The 16,128-nt window shown below is 34.1% G+C and overlaps 1 protein-coding gene across 1 annotated transcript; it reads right to left on the bottom strand.

Annotated features, from left to right (window-relative positions):
• Window positions 1-7,784: 7,784 nt before the first annotated feature.
• LOC130648049 (germ cell nuclear acidic protein-like) lies at window positions 7,785-8,218 on the bottom strand. Its single transcript, XM_057454069.1, has 2 exons — window positions 8,206-8,218; window positions 7,785-8,146 (listed from the first exon to the last, which is right to left on the bottom strand). The coding sequence occupies exons 1-2, from the start codon at window positions 8,216-8,218 to the stop codon at window positions 7,785-7,787; spliced, it is 375 nt and encodes a 124-aa protein (XP_057310052.1).
• Window positions 8,219-16,128: the final 7,910 nt, after the last annotated feature.

Genomic DNA, 16,128 nt, shown 5'->3' with positions numbered 1-16,128 from the left:
TATTCCACCCGTATTATTCAATGCTTGTGACGTAACAATAGTTTTGACAAAACATTCGTAAACGCATGTTTTGATTTTATCCTTTCCGCCTCATTAATTTTTATCGTAATTAACTGTGATTGGTTGTTTCTTAGTGGTTTCTTTTCTGATTGGTCGATTTCCAAACACGTGAAATGGCGGGAACTTTTTTGTCGAGAAAATTCTTTTTACTCAACATTCAAAAAAAAGAAATGAACTTTTTGTCTCTTTGTACCGTGTCGATTTCAACAACATTTCGAAAACATGTCGATTTCACAAAAAAATGTTTCGATCTACACTATAAAATGAAACGAAAACAAAACAAACACAAAACAAAATAAGTAATATTAATTATAACAATCTCTTTTGGGTATATAATAAAACATATATACAATAGGTAAACATAGGTTATTGGATTTATTAACCCTCGGTGATATTATATTCAACTCCGCTGCGCGTCGTTGAATATAAATCACCTCGGGTTAATAAATCTCAATAACCTATGTTTACCTATTGTATATCTACTTATAATTCCATGTCTAAAACCCTAGGCATAGTATTTTTGGATATAACCCTTTGTTGGCTATTCCTTGAAATGCCTAAATAGCATCACTTGGCCGGACTTTGCGTTTGCTTGGAAGGTGTGTAGGTAAAGTAAACAACGTTGCATCGACTTGACAAAAATGCAGATTTCGAAAATGGTTGCATTAGCAATACCCTTCATGACCCATAGAGTCCAAAATATGAGAAAAATTGGGCGGGGTGACCTTGGACTAAAAACACTAAGCCCAATAAATCTGCTGTATACATTGTCATATTCGAAGGGCGTGTTACTGAGATTAACACTGTTCTTAATAGTTTGTACGTATGACCTTAAAAACTTCTTCTGTTTTTCCACTGGCTTATGTCCGCGGTTGTGCGTCCCATTTTAAATCGCACACTCGTTCTACCTTGTTTACCTCGTAATTATCTAAAACAATGGTAAACAAACTTGAGTTCACCTGTCTTCCAAAACGTTTTTTTCTCGGTATAAATAAATACGCTTTAATGTAACTTAAGCGCTTAATGAATAAATCAGACACATTTTCAAATTTTTTAAAAGTTCGTAAAATTATCGTTTAACTTTTTTGGCATCATAGACTGACTTTGACAAAAAAAACATAAAAAATAAAGGTTTCATCAAACAATAAGATACATGCAAATGTTTGTGAGATACATCTGTACTTTATGTTTCAATTTTGCCCCACTTTTTATTAAATCTGTCTTCCTTGATGCATTTGTATTGTCAGTCACAATGTTTTTACACCAACTATTCTTCGCAGTATAAATATAGCCATGTTAATTTATATAAAAAAACTATCTGCGAATATACACAGACACAAGACACAAGTTAATTACACCATTTCACAAAAATTTGCATTTTGTGACAAAAAGACATTGATTTTGTTAATTGTACTTGCTTCAATTATGTTCCTTGATATTGTTTGAAAACGGTAATTGTGTATGGCGAATTTTGTTTTGTTTTTCTAGTTGAGATATCTCTGATATTATTTGAACAGCACCGAGTAGATTGAAGAGAAAATACAAAGCGGAAAGACGGAAGTGTCACTTTCTCAATATCCGTCATTAATTATATGGTAATTCTAACACACGAGTCATAAAACCTATAATCTACCAATCGTAAAGTTATCTCCGAAAAGTTGTTTAACAAATCAAAAAAGCGTTGAACAATTAAAGTTTAAGCGGAAGCTGAAATTACATCCGAATTAAATTTTTACTGAGGTCTAATCATAATTGTTTATCTTGAAAAATGGAGAAAGATCTTATGTCATCGACAATATAAAAAAAACATGACAGGTGTTGACAACTTCGGTTGTTTCCATATTGGCTGAAATACACACACAAAGTTTAATTGGTCAAACTAATTTGTATTTAAATCGTTTCAATACAATAGCAGCATTTGAAATTTGAGGAAATCAAGTGAGTAACAAAAAAATAAGAATAAAACAAAACAAGATATCTGCTTTCCTACGTTGGCCAATTTTACATATTTTAAAAACGTTCAACTTTAAAGTGAACTTATATACCCAGACAAAAACGTACCATTTGTTGGCCTACATGCTTTGTGGTCCCCAACGTTCCAATACTTAATCGACGTTTTTCATCCATAAAACTAGCTGTTGCGACCAAAATTGCCAATAATTTTATTTAAAAATATTGCAAGATTGTAATTGTTTCCGAGGCCTCCTGATCACTTGTAGAATTCAAAAAAACTACAGAATAAGAAACCACTATTCATACAAATTTTAATTGTATTATTTAAGACTGAACTAATAGTTTAAACATCGAAATTAAAGAGAGGCGTAAAATTCAAGCCTATCGTAGCCATACCAAGTCCATATCTAAGCTGGATTCCTCTTTTGTGTCCTCCACCTTTTCCTCCTCCTTGTTGACTTCTGTTTCATTATCGATTTTATCATCAGTGTCATCATTTGATTCTACAAATTCTGTCTCGGACCTGTCGGATTCATCTTCCGACACATCGTCTGTATCATTGTAATCATTTTCGGGAATATCGTCTTCGACATCTTTAAAGTCATCAACTTTCGACATGTCATGTGCTGTGTCAGAGTTACCTTGTGTGTCAGAGTTAATTTGCGTGTCGACATTTTCATAATCATCTTCTGAAGCATCGTATTTTTCGTTATAGCTAGCTTTAGAATGATTTTCAACATCGTTCTCAACGTGGGAATGACTTTCAGCATCGTCATCATCGTCAGACTGATCTTTGACATCGTCCTCAACGTCGGACTGAATTTCGGCATCGTTCTCAATGTCGGACTGAATTTCGACATCGTCCTCAACGTCGACTGAACATAGTCATCGTCTTCAACGTCGTCGGACAGATCTTCGGCATCGTCTTTAACGTCGTCGGACAGATCTTCGGCATCATCTTTAACGTCGGACAGATCTTCGGCATCGTCTTCAACGTCGGACTGAACATCGGCATCATCTTTAACATCGGACTGAACTTCGGCATCATACTCAACGTCGGATTAATCTTCGGCGTCGTCTTTTATGTCGGAATAATCTACAGCATCATCTACATCCTCTGAGTGGTGTACTTCACGGTCTTGTTCTGCCACCTCTAGATCTCCCAACTCTTTTTCTACTTCCGTTTCACGGACAGATACAGCATTTACTTCTCCAGCAGCTGTTCCGACTTCATCCACTGTATTTTTTTGTCTAGGAATTAAAAAGAGTAACTTTATTTAAGATGACTTTGAATAACAAGCAGTTTAAAAAGGGAAATCCAGCAATCAGAAAGTTTATTACTTTCCATACGTCACATCTAATTTTCTAAGGACTTATTTTCATAGATTGGCGCTGCAAAGCTGATGGCAAATTAAGCTGCGAAACATACGGCGATTTTCATGATGGACGGGGCGGAGTTCGTTCTTTGTTTGAATTAGAATCAAGCTTAATTAAACCTCTCAGTAAATGGTTTTGTGGATACAAGCGAGTTTTTTATACCGTTAAAATGTAATTATTAAATTTTATCACCGGACTGGGACAATTATCGATACAAGCGAGTTTTTATAGCGTTTTAGTGTAATTATTAGATTTTATGACCGGGTTGGGACAATTATTACTCACCCCCATGAGCACAGACTAGCTTCTATCAAGATGACAGGTATTCTAAACTCTACAATTCGTTCATTTAAAAAAATGCAAAGAAGTAAAATATACTTCTACATATGTTGATATGGTATTTTGAGCACTTCCGTTAATTTTGCGGCTAAAGAAACTGTTGTTTATTTGGTAAACCGAGAAATTGCGTTTTATAATTAAAATAAAATTTACGATCTTTGGAAATCACTTATAGTGTTTTACGATCCGCCTGATGTCGCACACTATTTTTAGCGGAAAGCGGAAGTTTTTTAGATTGAAAATTGACTTCCGTGAAAGCATTACACATTGCTTCTCTAATACTAGATCATATTACATGTTGGACCGCGAATCACGTATATTTACGGTCAAAAAATAGGAGGAAAACAGGCCCAGTGGGGAGTTTGATAGCTCCCGAGGACTAGGTAGTCATAGAAGATTATGTTGTTTCCTAAAGGAGATCAATTGGGTTGTCCAGTGATACCAAACATGAACCATCTGGGTATCCCTTTGTCCACCAATTGCAACTCAAATACTGCAAATTTAATCATTTTTAGGTGGAATAAATATCTTTTTAATATCCAGCGCTTTTTTAGGGTTATCCTTTTAGAAAATGTTGGAAGTAGCGGATAATAAATAAAACAGGCCAAGTAATTTAGAAACTAGTTTTTCCCTAGCTGGCTATTGTATTTTTGTAACATTTTTAAGCGCTTTAGTTCATATCTTTTGTTTAAGTAATTAGTAGGGCAAGTAAGCAATGTAGAAAATGCGCTAGGCCCAAGACATGGTGGAATTACCGCAGGATAAAGTCACCAGAAATCATCATTAATTAAAATTTAAGTCTGGACCTAAATAACTTAAAAATGTCCTAATGCCGCCACTAAAAACATTCAAAAGTTTGCAATGTGTTTTAGTTGAATAGAACCGGCGTTCTTAATTGGTTGTGGTTGCGATTTTTAAGATTCTGCTATTTTTCCCAATATGTTATGTCCATTGTTGTAGTTTTCACATCTACTTCTGAACCTCTGCTTGAATTTTTAAGTTGTAGTATGTCTAGAAACTATCGAAGCATCCGTGCATCCTTTTGAAATGGTTTCCATTAGAGTACGTAACCGTCTTGTGTTTGTTATGATGCTGTTGCTCTAGTCCAGTGACAACTGTAAACTTGCACAATTACATAATTACATTACAGCAGAAAAAAATGGCAGCTATGTTGAATCTGCAAGGTGCTGAACATTTTTGCCATTGTCAAATTGAATCTATTATACTTGTAAGCTTCTTTTGCTGGGTTGAAGTAAGATCTAAGTTTAATGAACCACAGTACAACATCAGTGCTTCAATCATGCTATCATATACTTTATATGTAGCTTCAGGTGTTAGATATTCACAAGTTTTTGTTAACAATTTGATCCTGTTGGACATTTTTCTATAACGCTCTTGAAAGTTTCTGTCCAAGTTTGAAGTTGGAGTAATGATATTGCCTAAATAGCTTTACTCGTCGGTAACATTGATAGCATAGTTATTGTGCTTTACTTCAAAGTCTTATGGCATTTTTGATAACTTTCTTGAAGTGCAAAACAACATTGATTCTGTTTTTCCAATTTTTAAATTCATTATTAGCTCAGAATCGTTCATGTAACAAAAAACTCTTTCAAACTCGGAGTTCAGCACACTCAATAGCTTAAATATCGTTGTCGGATTAGTAGATTACAGTGTTATCTGTATACATTAGAAAACGAATATAATGAAGATGGTCTGCCAGGTTGTTGAAGTAAATTAAAAACAGCAATGGGCCTAATATCGACCCTTGTGGTACTCCTAACGTTAGCTGGAAAGGTGTAGAGAGTGTAGTGTCTACTTCAACCACCTGAGTTCTACAAAACAGATAATCACCAAACCATGCTACCACTCCATGGTTAAGACCATAAAAGTTAAGCATCTCGATAAGTACGCTGTGGCTAGAAGTATCAAATGCGCCACTTAAATTCATGAATACTGCTCCGAGAAGTTTTTTATCCTCGACTTCATTTCAGATATGGCCCACGAGAATAGTAGCTGCAGATTCAGTTGAACGGTTCTTTCTATATCCAAACTGACATTTGTTTAACAGGCGATTGTCTTCCAATTAATCTATTAGTTTACCGCCTTCTCCGGAATCTTTGAGAGTGTTGGTAAAGCCACAGAGATTCTTCTGTAGTTCAAAGGATCCGCAGAATTTCCACTCTTGAAGACCGGTATGATCTTTGTTTGTTTCCATAGTGACGGGAAGGTTTGATTTTAATGATAGGTTTATTATGTGTGTAAGATGTACTGATATTACGTCAGCCACATCTTTCAGAAGGGAAGGTGGAAGTTGGTCCAGACCTGTTGTTTTCGTCCGTTTAAGTGCTCGTAATTCTTTCCGAACAAAGATTACAGATACATACGTGAAATAAAATCTTGAATTAGTTCTTGAGAGAAAAACCTTTGGCATTCTCCATACTAATTCAACTAACTTGAAACTGTTTTTCTTTAGTTTATTTACTACGGAAGCAAAGAAGTCTCTAAATTTTGATACTTTCTCGTTTGATTCCGATTCACTTGATGATGGTGATGTTTTCTTACTTTCGATGGAAAGATTTTCTTGATAGCTTTCCAAAGGTTTTTAGGACTTAAGCGGTTTTCATTAAGGAGATTCTGATGATATTTGCACCTGGCTGATCGGAGAAGATTTGTACACGTGTTTCAAACCCTTGTGTAAGCACTCCAGTTTTCTGGCAAGTTTGATTTCCTTGCTTTTCTCAAAAATTGTATCGCTGATCCATGTGCGGTTTAACAGATTCGTCTAATCATGGAGTAGGTTTTTCTTTCACTTTTCTCCTTACAAATGGTGCATGACGGTCGAAAACATTGTTGAGAATATTTGTAAACAAAATAACAGCATTATTCACATCAGTTTCATGAAGATGGAATGTCAATCACTTGATTTAAGTTCTTTGACGAGTTCTTAATGGTCACAACGTGCAACATTTCTCATTCGTTTGTAAATCGTTTTGTATTTTGTGTAATTGATTTTACGAATGCCGATGACCATGTCGTGATCACTGATAGACAATGGAATAACTTCGGTTTTAACAATGTTCTCTTTACTTGAAATGATGTCGATCAATGTAGAAAAATTAATTGTGACACGGGTAGGAGATTTGATATACTGTACAAAGCCATTTAATGTCAACGTTTGCTTTATAATCTCATTATCTTATCTCTTGAGGTGATATGTGTTTAAATCCCCAAGGAGTATGACTTCTTTTGATTCCTTTGTTGCTTGTAACAATTGTTCATTTAATTTTTGGTGGATTGTAATATGACGTCAAGAGAGCGTTTTTGGCATTTGAGAAAATAATTTCGATCCACAAACTTTCAACATTTTTTCGTTCTAATTCGCTCTCCTTTTCAATTTACTTTCTCTTTATTGTAAATAGCCACTCCCTCACCACGACCCTTATTTCTATCAAGTCTTACGAAACTGTAGCCTGAAATTTTGTATACTCCGTCATCAATGTAATAATTTGTTAAAAAGGTAACTTTAAAATAGTCGAGTTCTGAGAGTTTGAAAGTGAAACATTAACATAAACAACATCAATTTTGCCGCGTTATTTACTCACAAATAGGAGATAAATAGGCGTTCAAGTTTTTCACTAGACTTACTCTTGTTGGACTGTACACATTATAATCAAAAATCAACCATCCACGACGTGTCAGTATGGTCTTTATCATGGGAAACTAAAAGTTAAGTCAACTTTTTGACCAGGAATTTCAAACTTTCACAGTCGACAGAAGAAAATCAAAAAATTAGCAATTTTTTGAAAGAGGGTGGTAATTAATTGGAAAGGGTGAACTTTTTTATAATCGACTGTTGATATTGTTACGATAGACGCAGTCAATGTCTTTCACTTGTTCTGATTTTCTTGTCAGATAAGTTTCCTTAGCTGTCATATTTTATTTGCATTAATTTAGATAAACATTTTCATCTAGTTTACCAAGCCAGCTATTCATATTGACTTGGTCTTTTCTTCCCACTATATTTTTTTTGTCGCACGACTTTGTTGATCACATGCTCAATCGTTGGACTCATCTTCTGGCCCGTATTCTCCATCATCGGACACATCTTCTGACACCTCTTCAATATGGTCGGATTCATGTTCTGACGCCTCTTCTACATCGTCGGATTCATCTTTTTGCGCGTCATCAACATCATCGGACTCATTTTCTGAAGCGTCATCAACATCGTTGGACTCATTTTCTGAAGCGTCTTCCACATCGTTGGATTCATGTTCTGACGCGTGGTCTACATCGTAGGACTCATCTTCTGGCACGTTTTTAACATCGTCGGACTCATCTTCTGACGCGACGTCTACATCGTCATACTCATCATCTGACACGTCGTCTACATTGTCGAACTCATCCTCTGACGCGTCGTCTACAACGTGGGACTCATCTTCTGACGCGTCGTTTACAACGTGGGACTCATATTCTGACGTGTCTTCAACATCGTCGGACTTGTTCTGTTCGTCAGTGACGAATGAATGCTTTACCTTTTTGCGTTTTGTCGGTCACACCATATGTGTCACCCCATCCATTATCGTTTATTAGATCTGACTCACTTACTGCTAAAATTTTGGATTCATCTCCATTAGTTTCAGCGGCCGTGTTGTCATCATCTTAATGTTAAACAAAATCAGAGGAAACTCATTAAGAATAACTAAAATTGTCTAAAATACTTTAAACAAGAATATATTGGCTCACCAATGGTATCTTCAGCAAGTCTGTAAGTACTATATTCATCTACTAAAAATATCAAACGTTAGAAAAATAATATATCTTTACATTTACACTGTTTTTTAAATTTTTCATTTTACCTTCAAAGATAGGTGCTCCAAGACTAAGAACAAATAAAGATGCTAAACACACGACAAATTTCATAATAGCAAAGTCTTCCTGTTGCTTGTGTGCAAAGCAAAAAATTATCAAAAAGTCCAACTTTCAACTAGTAATAGAACATTTTTGATTTAAATCAGTTTTTATATCTTCGGAATGTAATTATCAATTCCTATTACTTAGCAGTCACTCGAGTGAGATCACTTTTTCCAAGGGAAATTTATTGTTGTTATGAATGTCATTTAAATATTTGAATACACCCGTGATAGTTCAAACTAAAGGGTAGATGTAGGAAAGGTTTCAAAAGAATGAACCTTGTTTTTTGTTGTGGCTAAACAAAAAGATCTTGATGTGATTCTGCGGTCCACAAGAATTTCTCTTGCTTTTAATTTTTTTTGGTATTGATTTAACTTCTCCAAATACGAAAAAGGTTTTTTTCTTAATGGGATACCCTACATAAATAATGATAACCTTTTGATTTTGAACTTTGCTACATATATTTATTTATTTATTTATTTAAAAATATTTATACAGGATGAGGACTTCAGTAATTTGTAAATATATACATAAATACAAAAAATGGCTATCAATGTCCGTCCTGTCTGAAAATAAAAATGGAAAAAAGCAGTAAAAACAGTAAAAACGATAAAAACAAACAAAAAATTGATCAAATAGAAATGCAACAGTATGCAGACAAGCTGTAAAGTGACTTAATGTTAGAGCTAAATAGGACATAGGCAGAGTTCAAAACATTAATCCCACTTAGCCAAACTTGAAGCAGACTGGACGGCACAGTGACTAAGATAGCCGCTGAGAGTGCACATCGCTCAATAGCTGGTATCGTCTATTAAGAGCTTTACCCTCTGAGCGCCTTCATAAAAAACACATATTATCGATTTTTCGAATTTCAAGTGGCGGTGAATTATAAAGTTTACCCCTGAAAAATAGAAACTCTTCCGGGCGATTTCTAGTTTGACCCGAGGTAACCTGACAATGCAGCCGTTATTTCATGTGTTATTGTCATGTTGTTGGCTGAAAAAATAATTGTCAAAATGTTCAGACGTTAGTTCATTTAGTAGACACTTTTTAAGGAGTACTACACAGGACCCGTCAACCAATATTAGGGTTGACGGGTCCTGTGATGGATGGAATATTATCACTCCGGACAATCGATCTAGCACGGTTCTCAAGCGATTTTAATTTGTTGAGCTGTGTATTTGTGAAAGGTATTCTCAATGCACTACTATAAGTGATTAAAGGTACAATCATCATCGAGAAAACATTGTGTGCGGCTTCAGCGGTAAGGTACGGTCGTAATCTTTGTAGCAGGCGTAAACGGCTGCTGGCGCTTTCATATGATCGGTCGAAGTTGTCATTAAGCATTAACTTGCTGTCGATTACTGTTCCCAGATACTTATACTGAGAAACGAAATTTATCGGATTTTCTTGACATACTACTTGTAGAGCCTTGCCATGCGCTTTCAAGCGTTTAGCTGTTCCGAACAACATGACTTCTGTTTTCCCTTTTTTAGATTTATAATTAACTCATTTTCACGAAAATATACTGATAGTCTCTCATGGTCTTGATTGAAAAGTTGTTCAATTCTAGTAACATCTTTATGAGAAACGAATATGACGGTGTCATCTGCGTACATTATAAATTTAGAATTTGAGATATGGTCTACAAAATCATCATAAAATATTATAAAAAGCAGTGGTCCCAAAATGGAACCTTGTGGAACACAAAATAAAGAAGAAATCAAATTGCTTGAAAACTTGGCACATACATTTTTGCAACGCAATGCACTAAGAGATAAAAGACCTGCCATTCAACTTTTAACAACGTCATTGAATATGTAAGAAAATTAAGAAAATTTAAACTGGGCAGAAATAACTGAAACTAGTTGTATACCGTTAGCGAACACTTACGCATCGAAAAAATCAATAATAATTCGCCTGCCACTATTGCCAGATAACATCTTTGTGTTACAGATAGATAGAGATAATACAGAATAGTCGGTAGCGCGTGGATTAATCCAAGGATTTGCCTGTTCTTAGTATATCTCAGGTCGTGTTTCCGTGGCACGACGTTTTTTTGCAAAGAAACAGAATACGGGTATTATCAAGACATTTTCCAGCCACTAGAAAAATCCACAGTGCTCTCCATCCTTCATACATCGCGCCTAATGTGTGCAATATACAGCTGCATAAATCCAAGAAGACAGCTATTGTTACTATTGTGGCACCTTCTCTTTAGACCGTTCATATGTTCCCGTTCTTTTACTAACGGAAAAAGCACGGATGTTTTTAATATAAGTACTAGGTTAGCCGAAGTTGCACGTCCGGTGGAGCGCTTAGTAAAGTTAGGTACGCCGTTTCCCATGCATTTTTACTTTATGTAGCACATCTGTTGAGTTAGCTAAAACTACCTATAACGCAATAGCAAGTTACAGCTTCATATAGGGCGGTCGTAGCAATAATATAGCGTGAAAAATTGAATTGCGATTTCTGTTAGATACAAACGCATGCTAATGTTGTCGTGTCACAGAATTAAATTAAAAGCTTTGACTTCATGTTTCTTCGTCAGCATTTCAAGTCCGCACAAAGTCAGGGCTCGTTATTGCTGTATTACGCGCGAGGGATTACAATAATTTTGTGAAATTTATCGCGTATGTTACTTGTAGCTTCAAGATTTCTGGCGTGAATACACTTCCTGCCTCGTTAGCACGCTATCAAACGTTACGTAGTGAATTCGCTTTAGGCATGCAGTTATACTGACTGAAGAGCGGATAAATCCACACAGACACAAGAATTGGCTTTTCCAAAGCAAACATCCTTTTATTTCCTTGTTGTAATTACAGACCCTTTAAAATATGCCCAATTAACTAATAGCAGTACAGTATTACATCAGTACTAGCTGTTTCCCGTGGAAAAATCCATTATTCATGTAACATATATACGTCCATTAAAAAACAAACAATACAGCAGTGCGAATCTTGCAATCTTCGAATCTTTTGTGTCATATAATATATATAAAAAACAGCTTGTATGATGTGAAACTTATTGGCAAAAATTTTTTTTGGCTAATTAGTCAAATAAGATTGCCAAAAAAATGTTTCAGTTATAATGAGTCATGGATAAACAACAACAATCATTCTAACAGTTCATCTTATGTCAATTTTTGCACCAAATTGGCAACACAAAATATAAATTCTAAATAATACTAAGTTCTTCTATTTTGGACCAAAAAAGTTTGATTAAAATGTAAAAGATTAAAGGTTAATAACAAAATCAAAGTTTGAAAAATTTAATTATTTTGGTATATATATCTATTGCATATGCCCACTAAAACAATATTTTAATCAAAAATGCCAAAGAAAAACAGTTTGCAACAAAAATCAGTTATTTCGATGATTTTGCATACACTCTTTCCCCACAAAAGCTTTACAAACTGTAAAAAAAAGAATGGTTGTAGGGAGTGCTTCTGATTCAACAAAAATCTTTTTTTTTTGACATTTTGCATGTTGTCTTTACCCATTAAATCTTACACAAAATTTCAAAAAAACTACGATTTGGTACACATCAAATTCAGAGTCCCACCTGGTAAGAATTTATACAAAGTATAGAAAAACACTGCTTGCAAGGTGTAAAATCGAATTCTTCTTCTGTGTATATATGGTCCTTCCTCGCAAATATAACATAAAATGTCACAAAAGTTCAGATATAACATCGAACACAACAAAAATCAGTTCTATCAGTATATGTCATGCCATTGTCTTCCACAGAATGTTTCCCTTAAAGTTTCATAGACGCAGCATGTAAATTAAAAACAACTAAGATCAGGTATTTTGGTCTATTTCATACCAGTATGTCCCAAATAATTCATATAAAATGTAAAAATTGAGTGGTAAAACAGAAATTTGCAAAATTCCATTTTTTTATATGCATATATATATATATTGTATATTATATGCCTTCTATAACAATAAGTTAATTCAAAATGTCAAAAAGAAGAAAAAAATAGTTTACAAAGAGTATAAAATCGAAATCAACAAAGTAGCTCTTTTGGTGTATTAAATTAAATGTAAAATAATGGTTGTGTTTAGTATACAATTCTAAATTAAATGAATAAATAATCAAAAGCCCATGTAAATACTGCAATAAAATCAAAAAATGTGAAAAAGCTACGTAAATTTTCCCCATAATGTCAAAAACCTCTATAAAATAAGAATTAAAAAAAAACACATGTTTTTTCTGTGCTAGCATGTAGTAACTCTCTCGAAAAGGTGTAAAGTTTTCTTAAATAACACGAAATGTCATAAATAAAAACATTTGAGTAAGAACATCTAGAACATCAGAATTACTACATGTTAAATAAAAATCCTTTTGTCATATTGCATGCAACCGATGTAAGTTTAGTTACACAAAATGTGGAAAAAATATTATCTAGTTGCATAAAAAAGAATCCTTAAACTATCCTTAAACATTATAAATCCTTTCTTAAAAGGTATTGTAGCTTCTTTTATCTTCTTATTTAGGCTTAAAAGGTCAAGCCAAATAGGTTACAGCCATATTCCTAGCAAAGACCACTAAAATAAACTACAGTACCTAGGTACATGTAAAAGCAACGTAAAATTCACAGGTTAGCTAGGTATACTGGGAATCTTTAGTTTAAAGCTAACCTTAGCTAGCCACAGCAGCTAATAGCTGGTCACTTAAATATAAACTGGAGACTTCGCTAGGTATAGTGAGCATGGCTACATATATATATAAATTCCTAGCTAGCTAGCTAGCTAGCTGTTGTTGTTGTTGATGGTTGGATTTTTATGATGCTAGCTATAAAACATGTCTGGCGTCAAAAATATCATCAAAACTGAAAAAAACATGAAAAAACCTTGCAGAAGGTCTAACACAATCGAAGGTGTCTAACAACGGTTATGTAAAAAGTTAAATCTGCAAAAACTAAATACTAGCTCTGCCATGCCAGAAGTAAACCAGGAAAAATAGTATACCAGACATTAAGAAAAATCGTTAAGTCAGACAAAAAAGGTTATTGCAAAATTTTCACAACGTACAGTTTCTAATGCATCATACCAAATTAGCTATTTAGTCTATTGCATTCAGCAACCCTCCCATTGCGTAAACGCCGAGCATGATAACAATTCAATGTTTTCGAACTTAAGAATCGAATTATTTCAAACGGTAACGTAACGGAGGTAAACATTGATTTAAATTTGTTTACATTAGGGTTTGTTATAATGACATCAACCACGTCGTAGCCTTAAAAACAGTAACAACGGCAATAGCAAACATTAAATTTACCAAGTGTTTTTTTTTTCATTTCAGCCTTCATGTTCTTAACTTTGCCTGGTGTACTTGCCCCCTGCTTTGGAGAGAAAAAGGTTCAGTTTGTGAGATATATACGCAAAAAAAAGTAAACTTCTAATTAAATTTGTGCATCATACAATTTTTTTTATCTTGCTATAGCAATTGGCAATTTTTTTATATTTAGAACAAACAATCAAGATTAGACATATTCTTAGAATATTCTGAACTTCTGACCCATTGTTTATATAGTCTTACAAAAAATGTTCTTAAAATTCTTGACAAACACTATCCTCGTTATTCTTAGATAGATGTGCATATTTTACATGGCTAGCCTCACAAATATGGAGGGATATACCTTGTCTATTATTCTTAATTATATTCTTAGCATGTCTATGTCCTGAAAATATATAATGCCTTATTAAAATAAGGCTTGCTATAAGTTGCCATGGCTATTGGCAAATTATTTTATATTTATTTAAAACAATCGAGGCTGGACATATTTTAAGATATCTTTAAAAACGTTATTCACCTAAATTTATTTCCCTACCAGATAATCTAAACAACACACCTGGTTTTCTTTCGCTTTCTCAGTAGTAGCTCTCTGGATAAAAGTCCAATCAGTTTTTTACTTCGATTAATAAACTTCGCTTCATACCAAAGAAAACAAATTGAAAATGTATAGCTAGCTACTGATTGTCTGATACATTTCCAATCAGTTTTTTTTTGATGTTATATCATCGTACGTTTTTCTTCTTTATAACAAATATTTCTGCCAACTAACATGAACTTTTTATGCTCGCTCGATACAAAAGCCGCTCTACAACAACAGTTTTGTTTTTTACATTTTAGATTCAAATTATCATTCGAATTCCATAGTTTTTTTAAAAAAGAAAGCAACCTCGGTCCCAGAGCTCAAAAATGATAGGAGAAACAAATAAGCTTTAATCTAACCTCATGATGAGTAAACATTGTTTAAAACAACTTTTTTCAGGATAACTTTGAAAATGAGATAGCCTTCTTCGCTTCGGTTTTCTTTTTCAGTTGATAAACTTTGTTTCCGTGAGATACGGCGCGCACATGGTAAACCGGAGGTTAAATTAAATTATTCTATCTATAACCACCAACGGGGCTTTTAAAACAAATAAACATATGTTAACTTGGTAAATTTTAGCGTTACGCCACGTCATAAAAAACATACTGGAACAGGAGTGCAAGGCAAGTATCATTAAAGCGAAGTTTCTATCATCACAAACAGTTAATTTAACACATTATGACGTTTGGTATATCATTGAGAGAGACCATGGTGATATGTTAGGTGGCAAATTCCTAGCCGGGTGTTGTAGGTGTACAGCTGGTCTACTATGTAAATGTACATGTGTCTTTTCTGGGAATAATTGGATGAATAGACTTATTTTTTACAGGTAGCCGTAATCATGTTGCAGGGATGTTGTTCAGGGTGGAAGCAGCTGTATTTATTGGGGTAACACACCCATCATGCACAATGGAATTAGCAAAGTAGAATGTAATTAAACCTTGCAATTTGCCAAATTTTTTATTAAGCAGGATTCTTATGAGAAAAACTCTGCTGAGAATAGTATGGAGGCAGCGGCTGCCAAAGCTATGTGTAAACAATATTTTACACAATTGTCAGAAGAAGGAAAAATATATTAATCAATAAAAAGTTTCCGTCCTTATATTTAGAATGCTTTAAAATAACTTAGCCCAATAGCTGCCTTGTTAAAGTGATGGTAGACAAATCAATACTTATCAGGAAGGTTTGCTCAATAAGCAATGATACAGAGGTAGATAAGTTGCTATTCTTATGGTTAAGTACACAAAAGTGCAAATGCTGTTATTCATATTATTGTTGTTGGTCTTATGTTGTTGCTAACTCTTTTTTCTATGCGATAAGTGGAAGAGGTTATCTTCTCTGAGAACTATTGATTGAGCATTTGGCTACGAACGTCGTTAAAACTAAAAATCATGTAGGCTGGTAATTTTTTCGTTATCAATTCTTAAATATAAAGACATTTCATTATTTAAGGCTATTCACCAATATAATTCAATTATTTCTAACTTATCTTTATTTAACCGTCTCTGAAGTTGTAGTTGTGATGTTTTGTAAATAAAAAAGTATTCCAGAAAGAAAAAGTCATTTCAGAAATTGGAACTTTCCCATCTTTACCACAGTCGTGT

The sequence above is a fragment of the Hydractinia symbiolongicarpus genome, chromosome 6, assembly GCF_029227915.1.
Source record: "Hydractinia symbiolongicarpus strain clone_291-10 chromosome 6, HSymV2.1, whole genome shotgun sequence".
Classification (NCBI taxonomy): domain Eukaryota; kingdom Metazoa; phylum Cnidaria; class Hydrozoa; order Anthoathecata; family Hydractiniidae; genus Hydractinia; species Hydractinia symbiolongicarpus.
The sequence above is the reverse complement of the archived record's forward strand: the minus strand, read 5'-3'. Positions and strand labels throughout refer to the sequence as shown.